The sequence below is a fragment of the Lineus longissimus genome, chromosome 13, assembly GCF_910592395.1.
Source record: "Lineus longissimus chromosome 13, tnLinLong1.2, whole genome shotgun sequence".
Lineage (NCBI taxonomy): Eukaryota > Metazoa > Nemertea > Pilidiophora > Heteronemertea > Lineidae > Lineus > Lineus longissimus.
The window spans coordinates 1,789,332-1,809,131 of NC_088320.1; the positions used below are offsets into that span (position 1 = coordinate 1,789,332).

The 19,800-nt window shown below is 40.6% G+C and overlaps 3 protein-coding genes across 12 annotated transcripts; 1 reads left to right on the plus strand and 2 right to left on the minus strand.

Moving 5' to 3' along the window:
* Positions 1 to 2,888: 2,888 nt before the first annotated feature.
* On the minus strand, positions 2,889 to 6,833 carry LOC135497640 (glyoxal reductase-like). Of its 2 annotated transcripts, XM_064787468.1 has the most exons (8): positions 6,694 to 6,833; positions 6,092 to 6,291; positions 5,676 to 5,810; positions 5,231 to 5,338; positions 4,844 to 5,062; positions 4,185 to 4,332; positions 3,874 to 3,962; positions 2,889 to 3,237 (listed from the first exon to the last, which is right to left on the minus strand). In XM_064787468.1, the coding sequence occupies exons 2-7, from the start codon at positions 6,289 to 6,291 to the stop codon at positions 3,879 to 3,881; spliced, it is 894 nt and encodes a 297-aa protein (XP_064643538.1). In that variant the 5' UTR covers positions 6,694 to 6,833; the 3' UTR covers positions 2,889 to 3,237; positions 3,874 to 3,878. The 2 variants fall into 2 exon arrangements, with proteins under 2 accessions (XP_064643538.1, XP_064643539.1); XM_064787469.1 differs by lacking the exon at positions 3,874 to 3,962.
* Positions 6,834 to 7,146: 313 nt separating this feature from the next.
* Positions 7,147 to 18,205, plus strand: LOC135497625 (cytoplasmic dynein 1 intermediate chain 2-like). Of its 9 annotated transcripts, XM_064787434.1 has the most exons (18): positions 7,147 to 7,375; positions 7,823 to 7,922; positions 8,191 to 8,296; positions 8,615 to 8,733; positions 9,229 to 9,249; positions 10,114 to 10,158; positions 11,760 to 11,855; positions 13,286 to 13,297; positions 14,344 to 14,502; positions 14,750 to 14,906; positions 15,061 to 15,286; positions 15,482 to 15,628; positions 15,824 to 15,937; positions 16,085 to 16,218; positions 16,374 to 16,518; positions 16,723 to 16,863; positions 17,069 to 17,194; positions 17,435 to 18,205. In XM_064787434.1, exons 1-18 carry the CDS (start codon positions 7,280 to 7,282, stop codon positions 17,552 to 17,554), a joined length of 2,064 nt encoding a protein of 687 aa, XP_064643504.1. In that variant the 5' UTR covers positions 7,147 to 7,279; the 3' UTR covers positions 17,555 to 18,205. The 9 variants fall into 9 exon arrangements, with proteins under 9 accessions (XP_064643504.1, XP_064643505.1, XP_064643507.1 ...); XM_064787435.1 differs by lacking the exon at positions 13,286 to 13,297; XM_064787437.1 differs by lacking the exon at positions 10,114 to 10,158.
* On the minus strand, positions 18,197 to 19,678 carry LOC135497647 (large ribosomal subunit protein bL32m-like). The gene is made up of 3 exons (XM_064787477.1): positions 19,595 to 19,678; positions 18,928 to 19,182; positions 18,197 to 18,636 (listed from the first exon to the last, which is right to left on the minus strand). The coding sequence occupies exons 1-3, from the start codon at positions 19,671 to 19,673 to the stop codon at positions 18,419 to 18,421; spliced, it is 552 nt and encodes a 183-aa protein (XP_064643547.1). The 5' UTR covers positions 19,674 to 19,678; the 3' UTR covers positions 18,197 to 18,418.
* Positions 19,679 to 19,800: the final 122 nt, after the last annotated feature.

Consider the following 19,800-nt stretch of genomic DNA (forward strand, 5'->3'; position numbering starts at 1 on the left):
CTGTAATGGTTCGAAACTTGAACAAGAGAAGATGCAAGAAGACAATACTCACAGATTTGACCACAGTTTGTATATCTACACCGTCGATATTTACAAAGCCGCCCTGCAGTGATTTGAATGATATGTTGTGATTGGCTCCCGTCTGGAAGATCAGGTGGCCATTCTGAGTTACAATCCGAGGCCTGCAAAATATAACAAACAAGAAAATCAACAACCAATACAATTACAGTAGAACCTCACTATTAAGGACACCCACGGGACTGACAAGTGCTGTCCTTAATAGAGAGGTGTCCTGATTAGAGAGGTCAAATTGAATGAAAACAACCAATTTGGGACCAAACCTAGTGTCCTTAATAGAGAGGTTGTCCTTAATAGAGATGTGTCCAACGTATTCTACCATAGATCATTTCAAGAAGAAGTCATGTAATCAATGAGGTATAATTCCCACCATGCAAGCAGGAGGGGATATAATCCCCTTAGCAACAAGGCTTATCCACATCAGCAGATTATCCCTTCAGCTGAATGATTGCTTAAATCAACAATTCATTATGAACAGATGGCCTTTTGTCTTATGTCTTACTATACTGAGTGTGGATGCAGTAACAAATTGTGTTTGATGTAAATGATTATCAACAGTGAACACACTTGGTATCAGAGTTCATGTAGGCCTCATGTGTAGGCCTATGAAAAATGGAATGGAAAAAATTTCATCGGAACTTGTCCCACCCCAGAAACACGTACCGAGGGGATTAGAAATAATGATCCCTCCCTATAGCGTTGGTTCGTAATTGCGCAAAGTCCAGTAAGCCTTATACTGTTAATTATACTTGTTACGCGCATATCCCCACCGGTCCCACAACTGAACCAAGTTTGTCGCTGTAAAAGTACATAAGTACCAACAGTTTTCTATGATCTGGTAGATGATAAGGCTGATGATTCACGAATACAAAGAAATCAATTTTTAGAACCATGAAAACGATGATACGGGAGATTTTAACGCCTCACAAAAGATGGGAAGGGGGCGGATACGCGAAATTTACGCAACAAGCCGAGACAACCCGGCTCATAAAAATGTGAGAAATCTTTCAAAACGAACCACAGATTCAGAAGAAAAAATAAAGATTAGGATATACTTACTGTTCCGCAACTGTCTCGCGTTTCTGTCTGATTTTATGGTGAGTTTCGCCGCAAATTGTGACAAAAACGGCAAAAAATAACGGGAGGTGTTCCCATCGCACGGCCATGCTTGCCGATGGACCGAATTGCTCTGTGAAGATTAGGACGGGTTCATCCACTCCATGTGGGTACTAGGTGGGCATCCTGGGCGGAAAAAGTTTTGGGTTTCCGAAAGGAGGTTTAAAATCGCTCAGAAGCTGCGCTAAGACATAGCAGATGCTTATAGAGTCAATAAGATTGGATAATCCCATCAATTGACCTGTTTTGATAGGGTTTGAACGCAGGAAATCTTTCGTGAAGAAATTGGGTCACCCCTATTAAAAGTCAAGTGGTTGCTTCCGTTGTCCCGTTAGTTGCATGGCACGGATAGCAGCGTTATAGAAACCTGATACGGACCATTCCTTAGCTTAGTGTCTTGACCATTGGAAAAACTACACTGAATATCTTAATCATCATCTTCACCATCATCATTCTAGGCTTTCGACTGCCTGTTACTTAATAAAGACATTACATTGGCACTGTCAATGAAGACACTATCACAACCCGACTATGACCTATCCACGCACTACATATGCGTGGACCTTAGACTAACCAACAAGTATGGACATTAGGGAGACACCGTTCCAAATGACTCAAGGCCAATGGAAACACACTGCCACACTGACCAGAAACAAATGGAGACATTGTCACAACTGACCCAATGGAGTCCATACTGACACAGATGATGTTATCAACTGAGACAGCCTGGCACTGTCACAACAGAACTGATATGAATGAAGACACTGTCACAACCAAGCTGATATGTATGAAGACACTGTCACAACCGACCTTATATCAATAAAAACATTGTCACAACCGATCAGATATGCATGAAGACACTGCCACAACTAACCTGATGACAATAAAGACTGACCTGTATATTCACTATGGAGACACTGCCACAAGTGGCCTGTGGACATTGTCACTACCGGCGTGATATGAATGAAGACAAAGAAATGAAGTCCATACTGACACAGATGTTGTTATCATCGGAGACAGAACTGATATGAATGAAGACACTGTCACAACCTACCTTATATCAATAAAGACATTGTCACAACCGATTTGATATGCATGAAGACATTGTCACAACTGACCTGATGACAATAAAGACAATGTCACAACTGACCTGTGTATTCACTATGGAGACAGTGCCAGCATGGCCTGTGGACATTGTCACAACTGACTTGATATGAATGAAGACAAAGAAATGAAGTCCATACTGACACAGATGTAGTTATCAACGGAGACAGCCTGGCACTGTCACAACAGAACTGATATGAATGAAGACACTGTCACAACCGACCTTATATCAATAAAGACATTGTCACAACCAATCTGATATGTATGAAGACATTGTCACAACTGACCTGATGACAATAAAGACAATGTCACAACTGACCTGTGTATTCACAAAAGAGACACTGCCACAAGTGGCCTGTGGACATTGTCACTACCGGCGTGATATGAATGAAGACAAAGAAATGAAGACCATACTGATATACTGGATTTCGACCAATTCTCACCCCCAGTGACAGTCATTGCTCCGATACAAGAAAGAGACTATCCAGAATTGATATCAACTTTCATTGCTACTGATAATTTCTGCCATTGCCAATAAGATCCAGATTGTCTCGACTGACAAATAATAACTAACTAATGTACAACTAAAATAAAACATTTCAAAAATCATTTTGTTTATTGTCAAAAACATTCGACAAGCACATTTTATGATATTTACAATAAATTATTGGTTCTATTAAACAAACCAAATTATACATTTTTTGAGCAAAAATAAAGCGCGCTACAAACAATTCATGATGTCACTTTTCACCACTGCAGCCTTTCAGACCAGAATAGGAGAAATCAAAGATCAACACTTCTTTTATCTGGCCTATGAGGAAAGAATTTCTCATAATTTCTCACAAAGTCACCATATTATAATCATGCCACTTCCTCCCAAGGTTCCACCAGAGCAGAAATCCACTTGTCATTCATACAAGTCCAGGACTTGAAAACAGCCTGGAAAATATAAATGAGAGAATACACTGATCAAAACATGTAAGACACGATCTAGCTTGAATAAAATTCACCATATTTCTTGATTCCAACTCAAATAATTCTCAAACAGGTCATTGCCACCAAACAGCTTATAACCCAGAATCACCCAAAAGAATTAACATCCTAAACTAAAAGTTCTATGGTTCCGAGCATGTCCTATTTCTAAGTTCCGAGTCCCTCTCCTAAGGAAGCATCGCAAGCAAGAGGTCAATTAATAAGCAAGCAAATAAAAGCTTTTTAACATACTGCAGCCTTTTGGATGAAGGTTTTAATGTGCAATTTGACCATGAGGTCCCGAAGATCCACAGATACAAATACCAAAGCTAACTAAGAACTGAACTGGGCATTCAAAACAAGAAAGCAGGTCTACTCCAAGACATGGTATTGAGGGAAGACTCATTATCAATTTCACCTATGGAGAAGACTAATTTTGGTCCCAAATTGGTTATTTCAAATTCAATATGACCTTACTAATCAGGACACCTCTCCTTAAAGGACAGCCATTCTCAGTCTAAAGGGGCGTCCTTCACAGAGAGGTTCTATTGTTTATCAATTTCTAGCTGATTTCATCCCGAAATATTTTCCAAAATAGCTGACCATATTTAAGCCAAGTCTTCCCAGGAAATCTTGCCAAAATCATCAGGTGTCATTCCGCTCGACATGCAACTCCACTGTTTTATCACACTCTGAAACAAGAATCATGAGATGGCTGCATGAATTCTGCAGGGTTTGCAGTATACATTCAGGCTGGCTCCAAGCTGACTGCCATGTTTTGTCACCACGAAGGTTAGGCCTTAGTGACTGACCCTCTCAAAAGTTCCAAATGCAGAAGAAGAAGAAGTTACCTAACGTAGTGGCAAGCAAAACTGAGAAAGCAAGACATCTCTACAGAATGAAATGATACATACCAAAGTTGCCATGTCCTCATCAGATATGGTGAAGTCAAACACCTCAGCATTTTGCTTGACCCGTTCTGATTTTGACGACTTGGGGATGGTGATGAAACCATTTTGGACACCCCAGCGGATCAGGAACTGGGCATTGGATTTCTTGTACCTGTGCAAAAGAATAAAAGTATTTTAAAGAGGGAGAGTCCACTGAAAAGCAAGGATGGATGAACATGTGTTCAACTTTAACAACTTAATGCCAGAATAAAATTGTTCTTACCTTACCGCTCTGCCAGAATTAAATTCAGAAAAATGTAATTTTTCGTCTGCAGTGGCCATCGATCAAGTGCTGCCAGCTGGCTGGTGTTTTTGTGAAAAACGAAGCCTCCTCAGTTTCAGTTTACGCTGGGGATTCCCCACGATTATTTGAATAGGGGTTTAGTACAGGATTTTACAGTGAACAATCCCGTGGATGGCTGACGTATATATACGTCTTACGACAGAGCGGTTCAGATAGAGTTTGCGTATATATACGTCTTACGGCATTAAGTAGTTAAGCATGTCACTTCAAGCTCAAAAGTTAAAAGTTATTTAAATCTTATTCAGCAACAACAGACATTGCCATTAATCCCTTACAGTAGATCATCATTACATGACATCACAAGAATAATTTTACTTACTTGGAAGCAATTTTTGTCATCTCCGCATCGTCTAACTTCTTTCCCTTTCCCAACGGTGAGTATCCCATAACAGCAATATCATTTTTCTTGCAGTACTCGACTAATTCTTTCCTTTGTTGCCATGGGTGAAGCTCAAACTGGTCAACTGACGGAGCTGGCCGCCCGGCATTCTTCAATCCCTCTAGGTGTTGGATATTAAAATTCGAAACGCCGACAGACCTGGAGGGCAAACCAATAATAGTAACAACAAAAGAATGAGCTAAAGGTTTATTGGCTGTTCAGAAAATTTGGCCTAGAAGTGCAGAAATACTCATGTTTACAGCTAAAGCCTCACTTTTGTCAAATTGGTATTGAATTATACAACTAGCGGGTATCAACTATAAATACCTGATGAGTCCCTTAGCTTTAAACTTCAATATCTCATCATATGTCTCCAGTATTTTCCCACCTTTTGGTGTATGGATAAGAAAGAGGTCTATGTACTCAATGTCCAACCTGAAAGAATAACACCAGTACGTACAGGCTGTAGCAGGAATCACCATTTCTTTCCATCAAAAACTGGTGAAAACTTTTCCAACTTGCACCCACGTCTACTCAGCTCATTGCTGAAGGTCTCCGATGTAGAGATTATGCCGCAAAAATATGCATGATTAACTCACTTTAAGGGATAGACTAATCAAAATTTTTAAGAGATATTGTTCAGTGGTACTGGTTCATGGTGACACCTCATTTTTTACACAAAAGTAATCTCCTACCGCAACGTTTTGCCCAACACAGTCTTGAAAGAGAAATGACAAGAAAAACAACAGAGAGATAAAATGGGACTACCTACTTTTGTAAACTTTCCTCAATGGCTTTCTTGGTGTTCTCCACACCATGACAAAGCCAAGACAATTTTGACACAACGAATATCTTGTCACGTGGCAAGCCACTCTTTCTCACACCACGCCCAACATCTTCCTCGTTTCTTGCAAAAGAAAGAAAGAAAAAAATTGACTACATTTACCTCACAACAAACTTTGCATCTACTTAGTTACTGACTGTAAGTGACAAAGACATGAAAGATACTGGTAAGAAGGCTGGACTTTCTCACTTAAGTCCATTCACATCATAAAAGTTTTGTTCAAAACATTTGGGTCTCTGGAGCACAAACTGCTGGTCGGTTTTTTTAAAATGTTTTTTTATTGATCCGAGGTGTGCAACCAAAGAGAATTTTTCTCAGTTTCCACATGGTAGAGGCATACTTACTCATAAAATTGTGCTGTATCAATCAGACGATAGCCCAACTTTATAGCATCAGTGACAGTCCTTTCCACTGCACTGTCATCACCCTTTTCAGTCCAATAAGTGCCAAGGCCAAACAGTGGCATCTCAACTCCATCTCTCAGTGTAGTCGTGCAGGAAAATGACTTCGCAATCTTAACTGCACCCGACATTATTCTTTGCATCTATTTTTTTAATGAAAAAAACAAATTTATGATCTGGGATTTATGGAAAACTCCACTTGATGAGCAAAATATAGGGCAATAATAGGCCATTTTCCAGATATTATACACTGGTACCACCTAGTGACCTAGGGTCGTACCATCAAACCATCTTTACATTAGATCTTTACGGTCAATGACGCCCGTCGCCAGACAATGCCTCTCAAGCCAGTGTCTGGCGTCTTTAACAGTGAAGATCTATTGTCAAGACGGTTTCGACTCCCTTCTCACACTGTGTAAGCACTACAGTGACATTGGTGAGGGGGGAGGCCGGAGGGGGGCGTTTCTAATTTTCTCGAAGTAGGCCTATAACCTGGTCCTGGCTTGGATTTGATGGAAAGATAGAAGCAGAGTTCATTCTCTCACCTAGCTTTGAACATCAATATGTTCAATTTGGGAAGTGTTGAATTATTTTGAAAATGTGGTATTTGACCACTTTTTGGTTCAAAAATTTGCAAAACTTGCAAAACTTGCCTCCGGGTTGGAAGAAGAAACGACTGGGGACTGGGGGCGAAAAGGTCAGGGAGCGAAACGACCGGATACAGCAAAACTTGCTTCCGGTTTCGAATTCGTCCCAGAAGGGGTGGAACTAAATTGTAACCCTGGAGTATCTAAAACAGCAGGCCCATCATGGCAACATTTGCCAAAAACACAACAAATCGCATCAAAAATTACTAAATTATTATACTTTTATTATATTATTGTAATCTTCTGCAAACAGTTTAATGGTATTTGAGTTTAAATTCATATAGGCCAAACATTTACTTACGGATTTCCGTTTGCTTAAAATATTGAGTCTGCATTTTAGATTCACAAAATCCATGAAATCACTTCCGGCAAAATTTTGCTCAGTTGTCTCAGCTTTGCCTCATCAAATTCATGTTTTTGCCCATTTCCAGACTAAATTCTTCATAAACTTTTGATCTGCTTGGTCAAGTAAAGAACAGAGATCATGTCTGACAGAAAAAAAGAGCTTGAGCGTAAGAAGAAACAGCTGCAGGAGCTTCGAGAAAAGAAGAAAAAAGATGCTGAGGAAAAGAAACGAATGGTTTGTTTTCATCATCATAATTTATTTGCTGGAGTAGACTATATTGATTTTTCACACTGACATAGCATTGTGTTATCCCCCCGGACAGGGGATGATCATGTTTGAAAGGTGAGGTGTTGGGGTGGTGAGAGAGACCAATTTTTTATGACGATGATTGATAGAAGACGATGTGTCAAAATGCCACACCCTCCCTTGTTCTTGTCACTTGTGGCTGCCATCTGTCACAGTCTCCACAACTTCGTCTCGTTTCGGTCTTCACAGACTGAGGACAGCGGTGAGACTTGTTGAGTAGTTTCGGCCAGAGTCTCTAATCCTTGAGTAGGCCTACACTGACTAGTTTGACATCTGACCGCATGTCAATGATGTGTTGCTTGGACATATGGACTGTAGTGTAAATTAAGTAATAAGTGATGTTTCTGTACTGTGTTTCTTGACTTATCTTTGTAGGTCGATGAGGCAGCTCTGCGTGCCCCTGCTGCAGCCTCAGCGGCCGACCCAAGGTCAGAAATGGATCAGATCTTCAGTGAATTCGGTCTTCCTCCAACAGGTATTCCCTCATTTTAAAGTTGATGTTTTCTGCTGGGCTCCTTCCCTTCTAAAGGATTCTGATCAGTTTCATTGGATTTGTTGATCTAAGAAGGAATACAATAAATTCTTGTTTCCTCTTTCTTTCTTAGTCATATTTTTTCACAAAGTTCTCTCAAGTATCGTTACCGGTTCATTGAGTAAGTTATTATATTGTGACAAATTTGGCTTGAAATATGACAAAAGAGAGACCTACTGGTGACACTTCTAAACCTGTTTTGTTTTTGTAGCTGAAGGTGGCGCCAGAGCAGCCCCTGGTTCACCGGCTAAAAGCAAGTCCAGTACTCCGAGTCAAGGCAGTCAGGACTCGGGAGATATGCCCGTTCCGCAGCCGAGGTAAGTGAATCGGGAATAAAATAAGAAAATTTCCTGTGTAAGAGCAGTGTTGCCAAATTCTGACAGAAGCACTGATGACATGAAGCAGGTGTCTGAAGCCAATGCCTATTAAGAGCCTGAAAGCTGAACTTACACAGATATTTTATAAACCCGCAAGCATGTGCAAGATGTATGCAAGGGTAGAAATATCCCAATCCAGCAGAAAAGAGATTCCCGATGCAGGCTAAGTCCTTGGGTGACATTACATGTACCGCGGTGTATTTTAAGGTGCAGCCATGACACATCCATAACAGAATAAGATCTTTAATTATTTTTCAGTCCCAAGATGAAGGCAAAGTTAGGAATTTTCAAAGCGACACAGACAAACATTCCTCCCAAGGAGATGGTCTCGTACAGCAAGGAGACACAAACACCAACAGAAACACATGACAAAGATGGTAAGAAGTATTTACCATGGCTGCCAGTAGGTGGCATTGGTGTTGTACGGTACCAGTGTTTCTCGGTTGATTTCCTGGTTCAATTTTTTATATGATTTTGAAATGTTTCAAATGTCATTTTGCTTTGTGGCGTAAGTTGCTTTGAGAGGATGATATTTGGAGATATGTGGTTGTGTGAGTGCAGAATCATCGTCACATCTTTGAGGTGTATGTTTTTTTCCAAAAATCTTTTAAAAACTGAATTTGTTCATGTCTGGCTGTGGCTGCTTTCATATTCAGCTTTCCTAACATTATGGATGGTTTTTTTGCAAAGTTCTTGGCGTTTTTTGACCAAAAATAGCATAGTGGTTGGCAAATATCTATTCTTGGATCTATTTACGTTTAATGGACCCTTCCTGAGTTTGGACTTGAGCCTAAAGCGTAGTAAGGTGGTTGATGTTTCCCATTTCCCTCTTTGCTTATTTCTGGGCGTGTTTATCTTTATTTGACTTAAAGCACGCTCCTGGGACTATTACGGTAAGTGGACATTGTTATGGTGTACACATCACATGACTGTTAGTGCCACAGCCACAACTTTCCTGCAATTTGATTGGTGCAAATTCACATGGTCTTTTTTTTGATAGGTGCAAATTAACAATTAAGAATTTCTTTGTTGATTTAGCATGGCGTCTAGGAGAATGTATCGGTCCTCAATTTGTGGGTCATGAAGGCACTTGATGTAGGCCTACTTACTCTCGACAATCTTGTAAATGACTTGGTGTTCTGGTCACTTCTGAGGTATTGCCGAAAGTAATGGGTATTAGAACCTCAAGTGACGGTCTTTGGATCTCCTTGTCAAAATGTTTTACACCTAAAAATTCAGGGAAGGTCGTTAACTCAAACAGCTCTGAGATTCTGTTATTCAACCTCAAGGTTCTGGAACCTGATTCTACCATATGATAATTTTCTTTCACTAATTTCGTTTTCTGGTCAATCTGTCCAGCAATGCTTCTTAGAAAGTTTGTCTATTTTGAATGCTTTTGTCATTTTTGTTGTTGCTTGTTGAAAATGACGGCCATAGTCTTTATAATCTGTGCTTGCAGCTTTAGGGTGAAATTATCACTATCACTTTAAACATTGGGTAGGACATATCTTGTCAAAGTACATTGTATCTTGTGCAGATAACTGCAGTATTTTTATGAAGCATTGCCAATTCCTTCAAGTGTCTTTGGACAGTATTTGAAGTCAGACTTAGAAGCAGTATTTGACTGTTAAACATAGCATAACTCACATAACTGTGTAGAAGTGTCTGTTGTTTTGATGCTATTCGTTGTGCACACTGCTGGCGTGAATTTAGTCACCCCGGCTCAGTTCATTAATAAGTTAAATCTTATTTTCTAGACGATTTACACTCTTGGCACGACTCTCTCACCAGTGTTTCATGCTGTACGTATCGTGTTCATGTCTGTAGATCTCGGCAAAGAGATGTTTCTTTGATTTTTGCTGCGTGTTTTCGGTTGACTGACGCACCGTCAGATTCGCACTCCTTCCTTTGTTGGTTCTCAAGTTTAGTGCATACAACACGTCCAGGTGATACTCCCAAGCTGGCTGTTGGCTGGTCAAATTCATCAGGGCATGCAGTGTATTTTCTGTACTTGCTGCTCTGTAGTAGTATTGTGTATTGACCACTGCTTGCCCTGGACTCCACTGGTCTCTTCCGATACACAATACATGTTGGTGTATTGATTCTGGTTTTGTTCACGAAAATATTTATTTTGATTCTGGTGCAATATGCCTCGACATAGCTGGACAAATGGAAGAATGATTAATCAGAAAATTTGTTTTCTGTTGGAACAGCTGTTGAAATAAATGGACTGTATTGTCTTGTTGATACTGTAAAACACTTTATTTATCAGTGCAATTTGGCGAATAACCTAGATTCGCGAGAATGAAAATCATCAAATAATACTTGTCCTTTCCTTCTGAATGTTTGAAAAATAAGTGTACTTTATCTTTCTATTATATCTCCAACCTTTAGTTTGTAATGCCCTTGTTTTAGGACTATTTTGTCAACTCTAAGCAAATTTGATACCACTGTTTTAGGTTCTTAGTTACTGATTTGTAGTTATCCATCTCTCTCTGAACTAACCATTTACTGCCTCCTCTTTCATTCTGCATATTCATAGCTGAGAACTAACATTTTGATAGACCGCTCTAGTTTCTCTAATGAATTATTGCCAGTGGTTACTGTGAAGAATGCTTCCAAATATGAATAGAGCATAAATTGTCCTTGTTTCTGAACATCCTAATCATAAAATGAAGAAAATTTTCTTCATCAAAATTAGATGCATCTCCACTCATCTCAACATGGAATGGGACACAAGTCCTACTCATAACTGTTGATCTTATGGGTGAAAATAAACCTTAAACAGTCTCTGTAATGAGTTTTTGATGTAATACACAACAAACAGGAAGCAATAGTACAGCTTAGATCGAAAACCCTTAAAAAAACCCCAGAAATCGCTATGCTTTCATTCTTCTTACATTTGTCTGTAACCTTGTTGTACAGTGTGCTTATTTTCAATTTTATTTCAACATGTCTATCAAACTAGACACGAGAATTAAGCCATCGCACAGTTTCACAGGTTTGTAACTTGGAAATGTTTTGACGATAGACCTAAATCTAACATATGCATTAAACTGGAGCAGTGGCAAATGGCAAAACTGGCTGTCATTGCAAGTTGATAGGACTTCGTCAAGATGGTGGGTCACCTCTTGTAACAGTACAATCAAAGTAGGATGTTTCCTCAAACAAAATAGGAAAGTTTCTCTTATTTGTTAAGTAAAGAAGTTCATGGTGTCTCCTGGCCCCTAAGGTTCATTTGAGACTGATATTTTGAGGTCAAACGATTGTGTTGTGAAAGAATTCTACGTAAAATAGTAATGTAGACTAGTACTCTCTGTGACCACTAGGGGGTCAGTACCATAAGCGCATCTCATCAAACAAGGTGGTGAACGTTTTTCTATTTTTGTCTTGCTTACGCTAGCGGGTTCACTTTATGGGTCGCCAAGACACGGCACCACCGGTTCCCCGAGATTTTATCACGAACATCTGGAATGGGATGACGAATTTTTGACCGAAGGTAGGCCGCCGACACCACTTTTCTGCCCGTTTTCGTCGTCTCTGGGCTTTTCACGCGATGGCACCTTATTTGATTTCATGATAGTGATAAATTTTGTTCATTTTATTTTCCGATTGTTTCGTTCTACCTGCGCAGAGGTTCTGATGTCCTAGAAATGTTCCTTGGTTTTCTCTGTCGGTGTGCATCATCGTCTGCTTCACTTCACCAATGGAAAGTCGTGTCGTCTGCCAACTAGGTGCCAGGTTGCCTGGTACTGAGATTGATTGAAACGACTCATGAGGATGGAATTACTTAGTCCAGTTCCTTTCATAACTTAGTCCAGTTATTTTCATTGGCCCAAAGAGTCCTCTTTTGTGGTGAAGGGTTTGGGATCAAAAGTGAATGCATTTTCAGACAAGAACACTTTGAACAGTCATCGCTCTAACTAGTATAGGATGTATTGTAGGATTCTTACATTCACCAGAACCTCTGCCTCTAGTTGATGTTGTCCGCAGCATGGTTGTTTTTATCACTGTGTTGTTTTCCTTATTTCATGCAATGATAGATGTCTTCCGTTGAGATTATTGTGCTGTGTCGTCTTAACCCTCTTTGCCGTTCATTTACGGACATTGACACAAAAAGTGCCTATTGTATTTTAAATGAAAGTTCATGAGTTCAGCCAGAAGTGTACCAGAGGGTACCTTGGTACTCCTGAAGTTGCCTAGTAGAGTACAAGTATGTCCTTTTTCAAGCCGGCTCCAGATCCACCAAAGCCATTTGTTTGCCACAGAGATTTGACCAGGGTGGCTGCCCTGTCTGACGTCATGGAACGTGTGGAATGAGCTGCTCTGTTTGTGACATACCATATTACTTGTAAATCAATTTTAAGTAACATATCAGCTGTCCTCTTCTTCATCTCAAACTAATAGTGGGTGTGTTTGAATTATTTTTTCAATTGTGTGGATCAGTACTACTAACATTGGAGGCTTTTCAGGTGTGGAAGAACGGTTGTACAGAGTCCCGACTAAGATCCAGTCTGAGTTACTTTGTTCTTTCTAAAAGACTTTGAAGGCTAAGTGATGTGTTTGGAAGCTGCTGGAAGCCACAGGACTTTGTACCGCTTTGATTGATCATGGAAAAGCATTAAGCAGCTTGCCGATGATAATGTTATGATGTTTAATTCCAATTTCATGATGATGACCGAAAGTGCCTTGCAAATCAGCCATTTCTGTCGTACGACCTGTGACTTCGCCATGACCTTGTGATGGTTGCTTGCAATTAAACCAATAAGCAGTTGCCTTCCAATCACAGTAGTCATCTTGTCATGGTGACGTCACAGGTCGTAGAGACAATAATCGCTTAGTTGTAGATTGCTACACAGATGATCCAATCATATTGTAGCAGTTGAGAGTAAAATATTGAAAGATGTTATTTTGTCTTATTTTTTTAAGGCAACCTCTATGGTACTGGTAATATCTTTTCACATTCAAGCATGTGTTGTGGAGTCTGTGACGATTATTTCTCAGTTTTGGTTGTTTTTATCGTAAAGTTGTGACATTGATGTAAAATTGAAACTTTGGATGTGATGATTTTAGTGCTGTGTTGATGTCGTCAATGTCGTTGTTAGGTTCCTGGAGCAAATGTTTGGATTTTCAGTTTACCTAAATCTGATTACCATTTTGTCCAGAGTTGCTTTCATCCTGGTATCTTTAGTGAAGTGATTATTTCAGTTCTGTGTTGGCTTCTGAATCTGAGTGTGTTGTTGTTATGAACGAGTTGATTGACTTCAAGAAAGAGTTACCCTCAGCCTTTGGTCAATACATTGTACTTGGTTGTTTAAGATTACAAAATACTCAGAATTTCCATTCATGGTTGGTTTTGAAAGCATGGAACTTGTTCAAACAAGAGTAGACAGTTGTGTCGTACATGTACATGCAGACCCTTTGTTTTCACCATATTCGTATTCTTGCTTTCCATACAGCTGCATTATCAACGATATTTTGATTCATACGTCTCCTTTGGACCACAGTTTTGTAGTGAAGTTCGTCCTGTTTCATAACTAGTCCAAGCTATCCCCCAACATTACATGACTCATTAGAATTGGAAATTTGTTTGGTGCCTTTTATAAGTTTAACATGATAATCGAACTGATAACTTATGCTTGCTACGAAACTGTTGTCTCGATGTATTTGATATTGCATGCCTGTCAGATCGCTTTCTTCATGCCCTTGTCTTCCTTGCTCCAATAGATGTTGGTTCTGCTCAACTATCCTAAAATATCAATGATTCTAGCAGAAACTGTTCAACATATTTATAGAGACAATAGGCTAGAATATGCTCAGAAGTGAGATCGTTCAGCTTCCTAAGAAATTGGTTAACATGTTATTTCTCCAGCTTGTGAAAAAAGTTGAACAAATAAGTTGTGTAAAAATATCAAATCCTGATTGTGACTCCCCCACCCCTTCCCACCTTTGGCGGTCTAATTGGGTGATTTTCACCCCTTGTACAGTTCTGACCTACGATACTGGACTCCACACAGATGACGACGTCGACAGCCTCGATGTGAGCGTGACGCCGCCGGCACACCTGCGCGGAATGCCGCACGTTGAAGCCATCAAGCCGGCGCAGGCGGAAGAAAAAGAGGAGAAGAAGGAAGAGAAAATTGAAGGTAAGAGAAAGGAGAAAAGACGAAGGTTTTAAGAAATTGACTGTTCATAGTTTGGTGTATGCTCAGCCAATTATTCCTATGGCTTCCATTGACAAACCAACCTAAAAAGTAACAAACTCTCAGACATGACTGTTCATTGGAAAACTTAATGAGAACTTTCTAATGGGACTAGTGGTGTCCAGATAGATTCCCTTCAAAACTTCTCCTAGAATATTGTCAACAAGATCGCAATCTTTTTTGTTTCCAGTCCGTGAACTTAGCGAGGAAGAGAAGCGTAGTATCATGATGACAGAGGAGTTTCAGTCGTTCGTCACGCGGTCGACCAATGTGATTGAGCGAGCTTTAGCCGAGGACATTGACTTCCTGGTTGACTATGCTGGTGGGGACGGCGAAGACTTGGAATCGTAAGTTCTCAATATTTCCTCGCAATAACACCGACACCTGACAGGCTGGACATGGCTCTTACAGCTTCAGCACTGAAGGGCTGGTCCATAACCTTCATTGTATTACAGAATCCTATCCTTACAATGTTCAAGGTTTCCAATACCTTTATTTCAGTGATCTTCAGGCTGGTGAAAAGCTGAAACTCGGCCGCCAGTTCTTCGATGAAAGATGGTCAAAACACCGCACTGTGACCTGCATGGATTGGTCGACTCAGCATCCCGAGCTCCTCGTTGCGTCGTATAATAACAATGAGGAATCTCCCCATGAGCCGGACGGTGTCGCCCTCATCTGGAACATCAAGTTCAAGAAGACCACTCCGGAATATATCTTCCATTGTCAGGTGAGACGTGTTCCTCTGTCAGTCAGTCTAGCTGGCGAAAGAGCTTGCAAGTATTGATGTTCTCATGTTCCTTAGGGAAAGATTCCTCCTGGCAGGGCAAATGCAGAATCAAGACCACCTAACATGTGTTATGAAGTGCTAGTTCAGAGATTAGTTCTTTCCCTTTAACTTTCTATCCAAACCCCTTTTTTCCAGTCGGCAGTGATGTCAACATGCTTTGCCAAGTTCCATCCAAACCTGGTGGTCGGCGGAACTTACTCTGGTCAGATAGTACTGTGGGATAACAGGAGTAATAAGCGTACGCCCGTACAGAGGACGCCACTCTCTGCAGCAGCTCATACGGTAAGGTGACAACTGCACGGGGTGTATATCGGTAAAGTTTTGTTTTATCATAGTGTCCCTGTTTTGTGGTTTTGATGAGTTTGTCCTCTGACAAGTCGGTTCTTTTTGTCTTCATGGATTTCTGTCACGATGGATGGAAAGTTATCAATGTTGATATAAACAGTCAGGAATATTTAAAGTCATTTCTTTTTTCAGCATCCTGTATACTGTGTAAATGTGGTTGGTACCCAGAATGCCCACAACCTGATCAGCGTCTCCACTGATGGGAAAATGTGCTCATGGAGTCTGGACATGCTGTCTCAACCTCAGGTACGAAAAGATTTTGAAAGGTCTCGCATGCAACGAGTTACACACAATCCTTGGCACTGTCTGTCTTGTACATTATTCAAGGTGATGAACTGCAAACAAAAATGATTCCACACAACTATTTTAAGTCTTTCCTCTCTGTTATTACAGGACAGTATCGAGCTACAACACAAACAAACCAAGTCTGTGGCTGCAACTTGCTTCTCATTCTTGAGTGGTGACGTCAATAACTTTGTGGTCGGGAGTGAGGAAGGTGCTGTTTATACTGCCTGTAGGCACGGAAGGTGAGTGATTGTAGGGGCCTGAGGGGGGAGGGGGGGTGATTATCAAGTCTGCTGTAACGTGCTTCTCCTTCTATAATGGGGTACCCTTAGTCAGTGTCACTAGAGGAGAATGAATTTGTGAACAAGTTTTAATCAGTAGAATTTTCCATTTGCAGCAAAGCAGGCATCAGTGATATGTTTGAAGGTCACCAGGGCCCAGTGACCGGGATTGACTGCCATAACGTACAGGGACAGATTGATTTCTCACAGCATTTCTTGACGTCGTCGTTTGATTGGACAGTGAAACTATGGAGCATGAAGGTAAGAATGAGGATGTTTCATTTCAACAATTGCTCGGCAATCGCCCCCTGTTTTGTACTTGGTCGAGGCCCATCGGCCTGAAGGCTCATGTATATAGGACAACATGTTGGCTCTGTGGACCATCCTTGTGTGGCAAGAGTGAGAAATAACTGATATTTCAGGTGAAAGATGCTATTTCTTTAACATGTACCTATTCCTTCACAGGATCAGAAAGCCTTATATTCATTTGAAGACAACAGTGATTACGTTTACGATGTGTGCTGGTCACCTATTCACCCGGCGGTGTTTGCAAGTGTGGATGGCATGGGCCGATTGGATATATGGAATCTCAATAACGAGACAGAGGTGGGTGCTTGTTCAGTCATTTCAGCTGTCAACAAATCATTGGCAGTTTAGAATGTGCCTTTTTGGCCTCTCGAAATAGTAGGGAACAAGTGCAGAACACATGTGATTAGCAAAATATCAGCTTTTGGGAACATCATATAAACAAAGTTAATCATGTTCCTGATATGTTGAAATACAAGTTTCAGTGTGTTGTCTTTTCTTGCAGGTTCCAACCACTAGTACTTACGTTGAGGGTAACACTGCACTGAACAGATGTCGCTGGCACCAGAGTGGACACCAGATCGCTGTTGGAGATGACATGGGAAAGATCCATATTTATGATCTAAATGAGGTAAGCCAACAGTCCATGTGGGTGTTTCTATGGTCATATAAGATTTCAGATAAGACGAGGTAGCTCCCTGACTTTGGGGATTTTAAAACATGCCATCTAAGTAGACAATAGCTTGCCTCCCTGGTCAAAGACAGGGCCACATAGCATAGTGATAGGCATCACTCCCAGAGAGTAAATGCAAGAGAAGAAGAATGCACAATTTGAAATCAGTGAGTCTAATCTCAGACTTGTCCGTTCCAGCATATCGCCTCCCCCAAGGTTGATGAGTGGACCAAGTTTGCACAGACCTTGCAAGAGATTCGGAATAACGCTGCAGACCGCGATGAGGACTCTCAAAATATTACTTCACCCCTTCGATAGAGTTAAAGACAACCAGCTGAACCGTATTAGAAACCTGTGCTAAAATGCTGTCACTTAAACATGATTCAATGTTATTGATTTTTTGGTCGACAGTAGCAACTGGAAATCTTTTTGTCTTTGTGAATAAAAGGACTTGTAGAAAGCTTCTAAATCCAGATAAAAAGTGTGCTTTCCTTATTTATCATAGAAATTAGTGCAACCCTGGACACTGAAGGTTATCAGTTGATTTTGCTATTTGAATGGTTTTAAAACCAATCAGTTTCAGTTATAGTCCACTTCACAAAAAAATGTTTCAAAGCAGTAGCACTTAGTCCTGTCTGTACTTGCTTGGGTTGCAGTTCATCAAGTTTTTGATGCTGGGAAATAAGACTGGTCTTTTCAATTTCGTACTAGAACTGTAGGGTGACCGAGTGACCTTCATTTTGATCATTCTGGCAGGACAGGTGTTTGTTTTTTCTTACCCAGTTGCACCGGGTAAAACAAATTGCATGACGTGTAATTGTAAATAATTGTACATGTAACTTTGTACAGATAATGCTATTTTCTCCTAAGTGTCATCCTCGTTGGTGATGGTATCATCTCCGTTGATGAGCTGTATCATATGATGTAATCATGAGTAATATAATAAAACGGGGAAAAAAGTAATGTTCATACATGTATTTCTAGTCTTTCTGTTTTGATTTCTTGCCAATGGTGACCACCTCTCAAACAACCGGCAGTCGAGACTCCAGCCAGATCAGCCCCCGGGTCACCGAGGCAAACAAGCTTGTGCATTGGACCAGCTTCATCTCCAGCAAAAAGGGCACTTGAAAACTATCACAACTTCAAAAGTCAAAATCAGTCCTTCCATCAAGGAAGACCCAGCTATTTCTTTGCTGGTGTCATAAGTTCTTTTGGAAACCACTCCGGTCGTTTCCTTTTCATTTCAATAAAGTGTTTTCCTTGGTGCTTTTGTTTCTCTTCCTCCTCGCCCTCGTATAGGACGTGCACCTCGCTGTGAGGCACGTCATAGTGTAACTTGTCATATCCCATTGCCTCTTGCATGGCTTTCGTTTCCTCCTTCACTTTTTCATAGCAGTGACCTGTAGAAAAAGGAACATCTGTTAAAAACAACAATCTTAGGCAGAACATCGATCTAGTCTTGTCCCAAACAATTCAACTCAACCCAGTCCCTGCAAATCGCCTTATTTAATTTACTTTGTACCAAACACGATAGATATCTTCATGGGGAGTGAAATCTGGACTATCCTATCTATGTTTACCCTAACAATGAACTGGTAGTGAAGTCGACCACTTGACAACACATGTTCATCAAAACTATTATCTGTCAAACAACCTTCATCTAGGTTTTTGGCATTTCAATGAACCCTCACCACATATTGTATGTGTCTGGTGCCAGTGTCCACACTCAAGGCAAGCCACAATGTCTTTCTTTGGCAGATATCTTTCCCTGTGACCTGCCATTGCCATCCTTCTTGTGGCTCTCCTTTCTGCAGTCCTACGATGCTTTGGCACTGAAGCCCATAGGATTCCATTCCCAAGGATAGAGTCCAACAGGGAGGTCTGGTTACTGCTGTTTTCTTGGGGTTGGTGGTCAGCTACATCAAAGGCAAGAGCTGGTGTCAACCCTGAAAATGGAAAAAACAACATCATGAAGTCAGACTTTCATTGACATTGTAATAGTATACCGAGACAAGACAAAGTCATACTCGTACATATGATTGTCATACCCATACATATGATTGTCATACTCATACTGTCATATCTGAGCGATGAGGACGCCGACGGACCGGACTATCCTGGTCTGGTGGGAAAAAGGATCTATCCTATGGATCACACAAGGGGCTACTATAAGGCTATCAACAGCATTTTACAGGTCCAGCCAACTGTATTGAACTGGTCAATCACAAAGTCTGTAGATGGCAGCACCAGTCTTGACTAGAGATTGAAAGGGGAAAAACAGCAAAATCTAAGCAACAGTCTCCAACCTAAATGCATTTTTCTGATGCTTACTAATATGATACATCAACATATGCTCACCATGAGGAAAATTTTTCCCGAGGGAAGCCAAAATACTCGCTTCAAAACGAAGCAAAGTGGCATGAACTTTTGAGAGCATGGAGGCTGCCATCTTGGAATGCCATCGACATCAGAAAGGATGAATTTGATTGGAGGTTTGTAAAACTTGAGAAAATACCTAAAACTGATTTTGTCGCAATATACGGTCAAATATTTGATGAAACTTG